The 13807-nt window shown below is 59.8% G+C and overlaps 1 protein-coding gene across 1 annotated transcript; it reads right to left on the minus strand.

The window, feature by feature from the left end:
- Positions 1-2995: 2995 nt before the first annotated feature.
- LOC112118552 (slit homolog 2 protein-like) lies at positions 2996-5440 on the minus strand. Its single transcript, XM_029912249.1, has one exon. The coding sequence runs from the start codon at positions 5080-5082 to the stop codon at positions 4024-4026; it is 1059 nt and encodes a 352-aa protein (XP_029768109.1). The 5' UTR covers positions 5083-5440; the 3' UTR covers positions 2996-4023.
- Positions 5441-13807: the final 8367 nt, after the last annotated feature.

Here is a 13807-nt window from a genome sequence, read left to right on the forward strand (position 1 = left end):
CCTGCCCTTAGTGTGTGGTGTCTGCAAACGCAGTAAATCCAGCTTTAGGACACAGAGTTTGCTGCGATGCCAGCAGATAATATCTGAACTCGCTTAGATTGGGGATGAGGGGGTAGAGGGATGGGGGAACCAATGATCTTCTGTTCAAGGACATTTCAATCCGGGCCCTGGATTTGTGATGAGCCAAATTTCCCCTACTCTTCAGCAGTGTCACAGCTGTTGGACTAACAGCCAGATTTCCAAGGGCTCAGCACCCATGTCTGTATATTATAGATTCCCCCTCGGTGCTGACCCACAGAGAACAAGCCTGTTACAGGCACCAGTTATCAAAGCTAGCTCCAGCTGTACCAGCTCCTACTTTTAGCCCTGGAGGTCCTGGTTCAGTCCTCCTGGTGCTGGTCCACGTAACAGCCCTCACATGGGCACCGAAATAAGCATTAGATTTGCAGAAGTGATGCTTACAGCTGGGTTTTCCAAGCAGCCCAGCACGCAACACGTACGGCTCTTTGGAAGAACCCAGCTACTTACCTGAGCCGCAAGCGCGCGTTACGCAGGCGTGTAACTTTACACGCAGGAGTAGTTCTGCTGAGTTCAATACTCTCCCTGCTAACAAGTGGAGTCCCCCATGGGCTCCATACGGAGCCTGCTCTTACGGCCCAAGCTCCAGCCAGGACATTTTCAAAGGGCAGATAGGTTAGGAGAATTAGGGTTGCCTAGCTTTGACTTGTACTTGAACTCATTCTGGGTGTCTTACCAGTTCTCAGTTCCCGTTGCCATTGGGGGGGGGGGGGTGCCCTGTGCAGGGCATTCAGACTGTACTCCACAAAGACAAGGGTGTCCCAACAAGGAGCGAACCGGAGAGGGACTGGCTAGAGCAGGGGTGGGAAAACTTTTTGGCCCGAGGGCCACATCGGGGTTGTGCAACTGTATGGAGGGCGGGGTAGGGAAGGCTGTGCCTCCCCAAACAGCCTGGCCCCTGCCCCCTCCCCCTCCCTACCCCCTGACTGCCCCCTTCAGAGCCCCTGACCCCCCCCCATTCCTTGTCCCCTGACCGCCCCCTCCTGGGACGGCCCTGCTCCCTGTCCCTTGACCCCTATCCACACCCCTGACTCCTGACAGCTCCCCTGGGACTCCCACCCCCTATCCAACCACCCTCTGCTCCTCATCCCCCACCCATAACTTCCCCCTGGGATCCCACCGCCCCTGCTCCCTGTCTGCCCTCCCGACCCCATCCACATCCCTGCCCCCTGACAGGCCCCCCCGGGACTCCCATTCCCAACCCTCCCTGTTCCCCATCCCTTGACTGCCCCCCCAGAACCTCCACCTTGACTGCCCCCCAGGACCCCCCGCTCCCTTACCCAACCCCCCACTCCCCACCCCCTTACCAGCAGCAGGAGCTCGCAGCCGCGACCCCCAGCCGGAGCCAGCTGCGCTCCCCACGCTGCCCAGGGGGAGCAGCGGACCAGAGGGCGGCCCATGTAGTGGGGTGGCTATGGGGGAGGGGGGACAGCAGAGGAGGGGCCTGGGACTAGGCTCCCCGGCCAGGCAGGATGGTCCTGCGGGCCGTAGTTTACCCACGACTGTGCTAGAGGAAGGCTGGGCTTGTGGAGATGGCACTGGGCTGGAAAATCTGGGTTCACAGCCCAGCTGGGTCACAAATTTCCTGCATGACCTTGCTCAGGCTTTCAAGAGGTCACCACCCCTAACTGTGGTCAGGTTTTTAGAAGCACAGCGGCATGGGGACGTGTGTGTCCAACACCCATCCTGTTGAGTGCGTTGGAAAATGTGGCCCTTGCCTTCAGTTTCCTGGCTGTAAAATGGGGATGAGATTTCACCTGGCCACGGTGGAGATAAATCCAAAACCACTTAAGAGGTGCTCAGATAACAATACCTTTCCAAAAACAGGTCTCACAGCCTTTTAGAAAGGAAGCCAGGGCCCTTACCCCCATTTTACAGATAGGGAAACTGAGCAAGAGAGGGAAAGTGACCCAAGAGGCCAGTAGCAGAGCAGGGAACAGAACGCAGGTCTCAGTTCACCCCGCAGGCTGAGCCGTGCTACCTTTCTGTTCCTACCCTGGTGGGGGGACCAAGAGGCAAGAGAGTTTGGAGAGACCAGTGGAAAACGCTGCCAACCAACGTCCCTGAGCCTGGAAGCTCCCTGGGGCAGGGGCCGTCTCTCCGTGCTCGGTGCTGTACACACAGAACGAGGGGGCCCTGCTCCAGCGTTGGGGGCGCCTTGGCCTAGTGCGCTACACACAGTAAATAACGCACACACACCCAGGAAAACCAGATTTTATTTCTTTTCCACGACAGGATTCTGCAGCCTGGCGGCCGTACAAGGCTACCATCGGGAAGAGCAGCGTTAATTATCTTAGCAGCCAGGAAACCCTCGACACAAAGGTTTCCCAGTAGATGACTTCACAGGGGATTTGCCCCCGCCCCAGCTCGAAGAGCTGCTGACAGACATGAGCTTTGGGACCGGCTCAAAACACAGCACTGCTCTCTGGCTGTGTTTAGTAGGGGCCTGACGGGAAGGCGATTCAGGGCCTGATCCTGTAAGATGCAGAGGCCCCCTCATTGGGGGAAGCCCCAGGCAGGCAGCACCTCGCAGGATCGGGCCCTTAGCTGGGATAAACCACTGAACGTTCTCAGGTCTCACAATCCCTCCTCCAGCCTGCCTCCCCATCCTGTCCTGCTGCTCCCACATTCCCTGCCAAATCATTCATGCCCCACAAATTGTAAAATCCCATGGCCAAAGGACCTGCCCCCCAAGGAGAGCTGCCTGGCCCATCTGTGACACCAAACCTGACCTAATCCCCACTCTCCTTCTCCCTCCAGGAGGCGCTCGGGCCTCCTGGCGGGGCTGGACGCAGCCCCGCTCTCCAGGCGCTCGCCCTCCGGCTGGCTAATCCAGAGCTGCGGCCTTTTTCGGAGCTGCGCGGCTGGGTCCGGGACTGGCCGGGGGGGTGAATGCACAGCGAGGGCCTTGTGTTTGAGAGCATGGCTCGTAGCACTGCTGGGCCAGGTGGGAGGAGGGCTGAGGGCTAGGCAGAGGCTCCGGATAGCAGCTTCCTAGGCAAGCTTCCCCCAGGCAGCCCTGGCCTCTGGATCGATGTGGAGCAGGTGGGTGGAATCTTATGGTTCCTCCCGGCCACTGAGTCAGGGGCCCCCCACCAGCCCAAGAGGTTTCACTCACGGAGCAGACAACCAGCTCTGCCTAGCAGCTCCCCACCCACTGCACTGGCCTCTGGAGGGAGCAGCTAAGGGAAGCCCCAGCTGCCCCTAAACCAGCTCTTCCCACAAGGCAACACTGCCCCCAAACTCCAACAGGCCAGCTCAGAGCAGAGGAGGGGCTGAGAACGGCGGGATCGAGCGTCAGGACCCCCACGTTCCATTCCCAGCTCGCTGCACTGACCTTGACTGAAGCGCTGTGCCTCAGTTTCCCCAGCTGTAAGGCAGGGGTAATCCCAGCCTCGTAGGGGAGGGCTGCGAGGGCTCACGGAGCCAGAACTGCTGAGTTGAGGGGCAAAACCAGAGCACTGTTCCCTTTTCCCTCCCGTCAGCGGGGGGGAGGGTTGAGATTCCCTCCCTCCCCCTCTTCACCACATTCCAGTTGGCTACATCTGTGCAATCACCCCACACGCCAGCAGGGGGCAGGAGAGGCGTCACTGAGGGCAGCTGTTAAAGGCCAGCGTGTGTGTGGGGCGGGGTGCCCGAGGGAGGGTTTGAAGGCCGGGGAGGTGGGTGCAGGGGCGTGGCAGGGCAGCCGTTGGCTCACAGAACCTGGTGGCGATGAGCAGGTGAAAGGAAGGGGGACCTGGCCCAAGATGGGACCGAGCGGGAGCCCCCTGGGGTGAGTGCAGCAGCCAAGTCTCTGGGCAGGGCGGCTCTGGTCCCCACACCAGGCATCCGGGCTTGGGTCCCGCGGAGCTAGGAATAGGGCCAGTCAGCGCGGATCCAGGAGAGCTCAAAAGGAAGCGGCTGCTTCTCACGCACCAGGCACTAGCTTTCCCACCCCTCATCTCACTTCTCCTGCGGGTCGAAGGGGCCGTCGGACTCGTTCCAGTTCTTCTCCTGGCTCTTCTTCCTGTTCCTCTCCGCCATGACGATGGCGGCAATGACGGTCACCAGGACGGTGACCGTGATCACCAGGACGGTGGCCGTCTCGGCCACGCACAGCTGGGCATCCACAGAAACCAGAGGCAAGCCGGCCAGCTGCCAGGGACTGGCACAGGTGATATTGGCGTAGTCTTCCACGTGGAGGTGGCGGACGCTCAGGATCTTGCTGAAGACCCGCTGGAGGTCACAGTCGCAGGCCCAGGGGTTGCCGGCGAGCTGGAGGTGGGTGCTGGGCGTCTGGATGTTCAGGAAGGTCTTGAATTTGAGGTGGATGAGCTGGTTGCCGGTCAAAGCCAGGAGGTTGACGTTGTGCAAGGAGGTGAAGGCCTCCAGCTCGATGGCGCTGATGTTGTTGGTGCCAAGGAAGAGGACTTCCAGGTTCTGGAGCATGGAGAAGAAGCCGTTGTGGACAATCCCCAGACGGTTGGACTGGAGGTAGAGGTAGCGAAGCCTGGACAGGCCCCGAAAGGCCCCCTTCTCAATGGAAGCCACTTGGTTGTAGCTCAGGTCCAGCTTCTCCAGGCTCTCCAGGTGCTGCAGGCTCTCATAGCCCACGGCCGACAGCCGGTTGTAGGCCGCCTTGAGCTCCTTCAGGGAGGCCAGTTCATCGGAGAAGTCAGGAGGCAGCTGGGCCAGGAGGTTGTGGCTGAGGTCTATCTTCTCCAGGAAGCCCAGGCACGCGAAGGCCTTGGGCCAGAGCTGGCCGACGGAGTTGTGGGCCAGGAGCAAGATCTTCATAGACCACAGGGCGTCGAAGGAGCCCGCCTCCAGGCTGGTCAGGTTGTTGTGCCTCAGATCCAGGAGCCACGTGCTATGCGGGATGCCGCGGGGGACGTGGGCCAGGCGCCGGCCACGGCAGTCCACGAAATCCGAGGATTCGTAGCAGACGCACAGGTGAGGACAGGCCTTGGCGGCTCTTGCCGCCTGCACCCAAAGCAGGAGAGCCAGGAAGAAGGGCGGCATCACGGAGGCAGGCTGCGGAGCAGACTGGCCCACATAGAGCAGAGCCCCGGCGCCGACGGAAGGAGAGAGGGCCCAGCCGAGCCAGTGGCCCCGTCCGGATCGCTTTCCGCCCCACGGACGGGGAGGGAGGTCAGGTTTCCTTGGAGGAGGCTGTCACAAAGAGTCCTTTGTTGAGTGACGAGTCCAGAGCTTTCTTGGCCTCTCTCCTTCCAGGACAAAGCAGGAGACGGAACCTGAACGATCCAGCGGGGAGGGAACGGCTCGGATAGGTGCTCGGGCTGGGGGAGGACCTCCCGGGCTCTTCTTTCCAGCCCTGCCGGCCAGCCCTTCGCTTCGCCAGCGGGGCCACAGCTTTTGCCTTGCGCTAGGTCCGCTGGGCAGAGGAGGGGTGAGAGCAGCTGTTAAGGGGTTACCCAAGCTGCCCCCAGGGCTGCCCATTCCAGCCAGCAGAGAGACAGACAGAGACAGACAGACAGACATGCTCCTGTCTTGGGACAGTGGTAGGTGCGGGGCCGTGGCAGGAGCTTGAAGGCCACCTGTGCCCTGGCTGAATTCAGGGGTGAAGCAGATCCCGGTGTAAATCAGACTGCTCCCCAGCATGCCCCAGCCTGAAATCTCGGTAGCAGCGTACGCTGTGGGGGGCCCCCCCCCCCCCCCCCCCCCCCCCGGCATGCCCCCTACACTGGGGCTTGCAATGGGGGGCAGTTTAGGGCTGGTGGCATCAGCTGCTGCCCTGGGGAAATGCCCCTGTGTGCTGGCAGCAGCGGGGGCGCAGGGTGACCAGATAGCAACTGTGAAATAACGGGACAGGGGGTGGGGGGGTAATAGGCGCCTATATAAGAAAAAGTCCCCAAAAACGGGACTGTCCCTATAAAAACGGGACATCTGGTCGCCCTAGCGGGGCAGGGGATGAGCATGCCAGGATCTGGGGGTGGAAATCTGATCTGCACTGGTGGGGGTTGGGGGCACTTCCCACCCCAGCTCCGGCTCACAACCAGCTTCCCATCCGGCCTGTGTCCTCCTCTTGACAGGTGCTCTCCCCACGGCTCAGCACTGCCCCCTGGCCCCTGCCCACCAGGAGGTCTCACAGCCAGGCCAGTTGCCCTAGGGCAGCCCCAGCCCTCCTGCTTTTAGGCAACCCGCAGCAGATCGGCAGCAATTACATCCAGCCAGCCAGCTGCCGGTTCAAAGCGTTACCCTGTTTGGGACACTCATCCCAGAGACTGGGGGAAGACGGACTGGTCCCCCATAGGCAGGGGGCTGGAGTTCTAGTCCCTGAGTGCCGTGCAGGCTGGGGACAGGACCAGGCCATACTCCGGGTTGGGTTCTAGACCCCTGGGTTCCAGGTCTGCAAGGCTAGAGAGGCATGCTCCGGGCAGAGCCACAGACGTGTTTCATGGGGATGGAGGTGGCTAGCTCTCCCCTGGCACCCAGAGTCAGCAAGGAGGGTGCCCAAAGCCCTACATCTGCACAGCCTGCCTGGGGGCTTGTGGGGAGGGAACAAAAAACTAGCCCTGCTCCCATCCCTCTAGCCACACGGAATAACCCTCCCCTGCCACCTTCCCTCTACTCCTGCGGCCAGCTAGCGTAATTAATCCTTACCTCAAGCGGCAGAGTCCTGTGGTCCTGGATTCAAATCCTGCAGCCAGTGCTGGAGAATGTGCATTACAGAGGCCCACACTCTGGTTTTTCCTTCTTAAAAAACGAGGAAATTACATACAAAAAAAAAAAAAAAATCTACATTATGGGAATGTCATTCAGGTCGCAAAGTCAAGCACTCAGACCGTTTGGCAAAAGCAGCATTAAGGTTCCCCTTGCAACCGTCCACCCTGTGCACTGAATGGTCCAGTGGGGAAAAAAGTGACCACATGGTCCTGTAGCTATAGCCCGTATCATAACTAGAGCCGGGGCAAAAATTTTGGGCCAAGACTTCTGCCGAAAAAGGCAGATTCAGGGCGACTGAAACGTTTCACGAATTTGGGGCAAGGGGGAACGGTTTCAGCCAAAACGAAAACGGATGTTTCCAGATAGGTCCAAAGGGTTCGTTTCGACGTCATCAAAACGAAACGTTTCCTAGATTCGCCAGACAGGAGCTGGGGCGGTGCCACCACCCTAGGGTGACCAGACAGCAAATGTGAAAAATCAGGACAGGGGGGCAGGGGTAATAGGAGCCTATATAAGAAAAAGACCCCAAAATCGGCACTGTCCCTATAAAATCGGGACATCTGGTCACCCTACACCGCCCCCATTTTAATCCTTAGCCCAGCAGCTGGGGCACTCACTCAGGGCACAGGAGACCCAGGTTTGAATCCCCAAGGTGGAGCTGGGGCTGGAACTCAGAGGACACCCACGTCTGAGAGGGAGGTCACAAGCCCTGGGCTAGAGAATCGCACCCCATCGCTATTTTGATTGACAGTTGCCAGGAATAATGGAGGCGGGGGGGGGGGGGGGGGGGGGGGTCAGACAGTCCTTATGTAATGACAACAGACCTTGAGATTCCAGCTTTGTAACCCTTCAAACACAAACTGACAGCAGCACACGGCAATAGACCAGGGGAATAGCTGGAAAAGCAAACTCTAAGGCGGCCCCAAGCTGCATTTTTCTCACTCTGCCTCTCTGGGCGTTTTGATTCTTAGCCATAGAAATAGATTTCCGCCGGCTTGTGTGCGCCCAGCGACACGGACATTTATCCACATTTCCTGGTTTAAAAAAAAAAAAAAAAAATCAAACCGTCCCCAGCCTGGTCCTAAGGAAGGTAGCGGCAGCAGAGCAGCGGGTGTGAATCGAGCGCTTCCTTCCCTTGGCTTTGATTACAAACACCCCCATGAGACGTCTCACTGGGGGTCGAACCAAACAACATTTTTCTGACTTTTTGATTGGCTGGAATTTTTTTTTTTTTTTTAAATCAGTGTTTTCCGTCCCGTCCCCCCCCTCCATTTTTCAGTGCTGCCAGCAACTGAAAAATTCCGTATTCGCCAGCTCGACTCAAAACCACCTGCCCGAGGGTCCAGAGCAACCTCAGTTCTAGCCCGGCCTCCCTTGGAAGCACACTCCCCCTGCGTCGCTCAGAGGTGCCCCAGCCCCCCACCCCCCGCAGTCCGTGGGGTGAGGGACAGTCCCGGCTGATCCTATCGCACGGATCCCTGCTCCATGGCGTTCACCTGCTAAGCATGAGCATGAGCCCAAGAAGGTGGGGCATTGAGATCCACACTTCTAACCCAGCTGTACCCCCAGCATGGCCTTTGGGGGTTCACAGTGAGGGGCAGCCCCTCCCTAGAGGAAGCAAAGATCTGTCTGTCCAGGCAGCCCCTGGGAGGCGGGGAAGGGGAGACACACACACACACACACCCCCCTCTCCACCATTCCCGATCGCGTCCGGAGAAGCCAAGGGAAGCTGACCCTTCCCGGGTGGGCTGTGCCATCGCTGCAGCCTGGCCAGGGCACCCAGAGCGAAGGGGTGAGCAGCTGGCTGACTCGAAAGGCAGCAAATGCCAGAGACGCTCACCCCCGGCCGCCCCGATGGCCAGGGACCTGGACGTACCTTGGAAGTCAGGCCCGACTCGACGGCAGCCTGGGGCCCAGCCCCCCGCGTCCTGGTCCCTTGGGCAGGCAGAGCGCTGGCTGACAGCTGCCGGGGCTGGCAGGAGGGGATTGCCTTCCCAGGAGCGAGCGGAATCTAATCTGGGCTCGGGATTACTGACACTGCCTGGCTCGGTGCCACCCCGCCCGCATCCTCACCCTGCCCCTAGCGCATCGCGATACCCCGCAGGAGCCGCCACGGCGGGAGAGCCCAGGATATCAGAAGCCAGACGGGTGTGCGTAGGGGGCACCGCTGGCCTATGCCCAGAGGGAGGAGGCAGGCTGGAAAGACGGGGGGGTTCATCCTGCCACTCTCCTCTGGCCTCTTCAATTGGGGGGCTGGCTCGGCCCCGCCCCAAAGTCCCCTCTACCCCCCCACCCCCAAGGGGGGCCCTGTCTCCATGCCTATAGGAGCCCCCAGGGTCTGCCCTTCTTACCCTAGAGGGAGCATGAGCTAGTGGTTAGAGAAGCACGCCGCAGGGGGCCTGGATTCTGTTCCTGGCTCTGGGAAGGGACTATGGGGCTGGCCCGTGGAGCAGTGGACGGGGAGTCAGGGGGGCCTGGGGCCCTGCCACCCACTTGCCGTGCAAGCTGGGACAAGTCACCGGCAGTATCAAAAGCCGCCCCAGGCACCCGGCTCCTGCTGGCTTCACCTGGCACTTCGCCAGGCACCCCCCGCCCCGGACAGCCAAAAGCCAGGAGCTGCTTTTAGACAACGGTGGCCTCTGCGTCTCTGGGGAGCGGCGTCACAGCCCAGCTGTTGAATGAGGAGAACGCTACTGAGCAACCCGACCCCTGGGGCAGGAGAGCGCCTGGGGGTCAGCCCAAAGTCAGGCGCAGGATTGGAGACAGCATCACTGGGACCCAGCACCCCTGCTCAGAACAAGTGACAGGGCCTGCCGGGTGCCCGGGGGTTCTCTTTACATCCCCACCTCCCCCTTTGTCCTGGCAGTTGGATCCTTCTTTGCCCCTTGTCCTAAATGCCTGCAGTACATTGCTGCGTGCTGTGAAACACCTGCTGCACTCCACCCCAGAGCTGGCCGCCTTTCAGTGGCAAGCAGAGCGCTCCAGGTCTGCACGAAGACGTTTTGGGCGAGACACACAGGGACAATCAGGCTGCTTCTTTGCATGGTCCTGGACTCTTTCCCTAGCTTAGCATAGGTCCTTCTTCTCCCCACCCCCCACAAACCCACTTCTCTTTCTCCCCCTGCAGTGAGATTTCAGCTCTCCAGCCAGGATCCCCAGCAAAGCCCCAGGGCCTGGTAGCGCGGAGTCTCCCGTTTCACTCCCTCAGCATCCAAGCGCCTGAGCCAGCCATGCAAAATTCATCACCCTCACGTCTCATCCATAATTCAACGGCTGTCCCCACCCGCAGCAGCTAATCAAGGCTAGTGTCCAATAAACACATACAAACCCAGCGCTCCCGGCCTGGCCGGATACCTGACACAGTGGGACGGGAGGGTATGTTCCATCTGCTGCCCACAGATCTGGGGGTGGGATGGTCACTGGTATCCCAGCTCCCTCCACACAGCCGCCACCCCCCTCCCTTCAGACAGCTCGGACAGCTGTAGCCAGGGCCGCCGAGAGCGGGTTTGGGCCCCGGTGAAAAAAATTTTTCGGGCCCCCCAGCAAGAGCGGACCGGCTAAACAGGGCTGACAAAGCCAGGCCCCGGGCCCCCTTCCGGACCGCTGGGCCCCAGTAATTTGTACCGGCTTCCCCCCACTCTCATCGGCCCTGGTTGTAGCTAATCTACCCCCAACTCCTCTTGGAGAGAAGCTAGGACTGCACACACCCCAACGGCGCCTCCTGCTGGGAGAGGCTGGGACTGGGGTAGCTGGGAGATTCCCCCCCCCCCCGCCACAACCACTTCTCCTGCCCTGCTCCCGACAGCGCCCCCTGCTGGGAGAGGCTGGGACTGCAGTAGCTGGGAGCTCCCCCCACAGCCAGCGCTCCCGCCCACGTTAAGGCCTGTGGCAGAGACACACTCAGCCGACTCTGCCACAAGGAGCAGACAGCAAATGACGCCCCAACCCCTTCCCGCATCCCACAGCTTTTGCCAAGCAACGATGCCAACACAACCCCAGCAGGTGGCGCTCTCAGACCGTGCAACATGCCGAAGGCGTTGTGCTCAGGCGCTCTAGGGCAGGTCTGCACCGAAAAGTAAAGTGGCCCCCGCTCCATCGCTGAGGGGCGTGTGCAAAACCCACCCCCGTGAGCCAGGTAGTGACGCCCACCGAACCCCGGGAAGGTGGATTAACTCCCGTCGCGATGGTGAGCGTCTACACTCAAACGCTGCAGCTGGCCCACCAGAGCGCTACGGGCAGCTGTAGCCCCAGAGGTCCAGCAAGAGGAGTGGGACTCGCTGGGCACGAACCAACTGCTCCCAGGCCCTTCACAAATGAGGCCACGCGTGTCTTTTGCTAAGCGCTGGCCCGCCTGGCTGGGGGCCCGAGATCTGCTGCACTCTCCCCCCCAGTTGCTCCTGGGGAAGAGCACCCGAGCCAACGTGACACCCATGGAAAGGCCCAGGGAGGCCAATGCTCCAGGGCTGGCCTAGAACGTGCAAGACGCAAGAGGAGACGTACCGGAGCCCCAGGTATCGGATCAGAGCAGGGGCTGGCCCACATGGGACACAGATCCAGGACACTGCCTGGACCACCAAGCAAAGGGAGTGTCTAGGCCCAAACAGATAGGAATGAGTGACAGGGGATGGATCATTTGCTGCTTACCTGTTCTGTTCATTCCCTCTGGGGCACCTGGCATTGGCCACTGCCGGAAGACAGGATACTGGGCCAGATGGACCTTGGTCTGAGCCGGTCTGGCCGTTCTTATATAGGCCCTTGTAGATGGCACGATTTGCTAAGTCACATCCTTGGTGCAGCATGATTAGAATCTTCCTGCCAAGCAGCCAACAATTCCCAGAGGCAGCAAGAACCCTAACCCCCATCACACTGCATGCAAGGGGAGGGGGCATTGCTCTGTGCTCCTTGAGATGTGCCAGCCACCCCCGCAAGCATGCACTCACCCCCCTCCTCCAAGTGACATCTGCCTCCATACAAGTTGGCATTGAAGGAGGCTGACAAGCTTAGGACAGGGCTCTGAGGTCACTGCCGCTTGCAGAGCACTTGGAGATCCTGGAGCAGAAGACACACTTCTCTTGCACTTTAACAGTCTCTTTCCGAAGCTTGGCCACAGTGCACGTGCTGTAGGAATCGCAAGAACGTGGGGCTCCAGCCAGTCTGAGGAAGGGGCAAGAAACCCCAGGTCAGGAAATTCGGGGCTAGCCTATCCCAGAGAAATTTCTACCGAACCCCCCTCATCAATCAGCCTGGAAGCATCAGTTTACAGCCCATGTTAATGCAACTGTGGCTGCCCTGAGCCATCTAAATCCTTTTCTGAATCCTACCAAGCTCTTGGCTTCAAGGATATCTTGTGGCAGTGAGTTCCACCGGTTAATGCTCTGGCCCGCATGGAGCCCGCCGTTACATATCACTCCTACAGACCATTTATCTCAGACATCCTTCTTGCAGTTACAGTAGTTTTCTGGCGTGGGAAGCATAATTCCCCTGTATTCCAGCAGAGGCCAGCCGTGCACAGCTAGGGAGAGCAACATTTCTCTAAGCAGCTCGGAGGAGCGAAATCCCCCCTTGAGGAATGATTTTGATTTCAGTGCCAACCCCGCAGAAGGCAGCCATGAGCCTCGCAGAGCACGAGGGAAATCTCCCCCTCAGCCCGGAGCTTCAAGCCACCAGGGCGGAGCCTTTTAAGCAGCTCTGATCTTTGCCAAGAGACAAGCTTGTCAGGTGCTTTGGCCTGAGGGGAGTTTGTCCCACTCCCCCCATCCAAGTCGTAACTGCTCACAGCAGCCAGAACAGGCATGTGACCCTGCTGGACAGAAAACCGAGACAGCAAAGCTGCATTTAAGCCCACGGGAGAACGCGCTGCCCTGCTCGCCATGGCACGTTAACGTAAGCACTGCCACGTAGGCCCAGGGTCGACTTCCGTAAGCAGCCAGCCCTGGAGGTGGGACCCCTGAGAACACGAGAGGGGGGTCCCACATCTGAGGAGCTGCTCGAAAGCTTCTCTCTCACCTGCAGTTGGGCCAATACAAGGTATCACCCTCCCCCCACCGTGCGCCCCTAGCACACGTTCATGTGGTAGCCTGCAGTCGAGATCCTCAGCGCTTTCCAGATCTCCGCTTCCCCCTGGGAGGCTGGTCACCACCAGGGCCCAGAGAAGGGAGACAGCCTTGTTATGGGGGCAGGACCAGGAAGAGAGTCCGGGACCCCACCGGTGCTTCAGCCACTGTGCCCTTGCCCTGTGCAGCATTATCCGGGGGGGGAGGGGGGGGAAATGGTGTCTTATTGACAGTGTGTAACCTGGAGAACATTAACCAACAGCGAAAGGGCTGGAGCATTGGGTGTGAGCTCAGCACAGTCCCTGTACTACTCTCCCCCGGGGCACATGAAGGCAGAGTTCTTCTGAGAGTAACAGCCCCCTTCCATGCAGGCTACACGAAGGAACAATCCCAGGCCCCTTTGTTCGGAGACAGCCGGACCAATGGAAAACCACCCCCCAAGACCAGTCCAGGTAGCGGCTGGGCCAAGCGGGGGGCGGATGCAGTTCTCTCCCTAGACCCAAAGGGGATGGATCTGAGCGAGCATCTGGGCCAAACAGCACCATGGCTTTCCAAGCATCGCCCTCACCAGCAGCCTCTGCTCTCGAGCGACCGGCAGAGAGGTGGGAAGTATCCACACGGCTGCAGCGGAGCCCGAGGGCTCAAAGCACAGTTAGCCAGCCAGGGGGACACGTTGCTAGGTCTCTGCAGGACAATTCCCCTCTCCTCTCCCTGCTGGAGAAGGGGTCAAGTGCTATCAGTTGGTTCGGTAACAGGATCCTGGAGCCCTTCACCTCTAGGTTGAACCTGATCGGTTCTGGCAAAACTCCCACCGAGCCATGGCTGGCCAGTGGCCTGGAGTGAGCTCAGGGAAGGTCTCCGTTCAGAACCCACAGCACCTGCTTCCCAATAGCAGCGGGCCCCACATGCTGTACGTGGTCTGCGGCCTGATGCCGTTCTCCTCCAGGGCTGGTTTTTTCATCTGCGCTACAGTTAGTTCGTTAAGAAAGTTGTGGCCGCTGGGGCTC

Source organism: Terrapene carolina, unplaced genomic scaffold (assembly GCF_002925995.2).
Source record: "Terrapene carolina triunguis isolate 2854851 unplaced genomic scaffold, T_m_triunguis-2.0 Scaffold193, whole genome shotgun sequence".
NCBI lineage: Eukaryota > Metazoa > Chordata > Testudines > Emydidae > Terrapene > Terrapene triunguis.

Bases quoted from the DNA above. Each gene is read 5' to 3' on its own strand.
- LOC112118552 (XM_029912249.1), bottom strand. From the start codon at position 5,082: ATGCCGCCCTTCTTCCTGGCTCTCCTGCTTTGGGTGCAGGCGGCAAGA.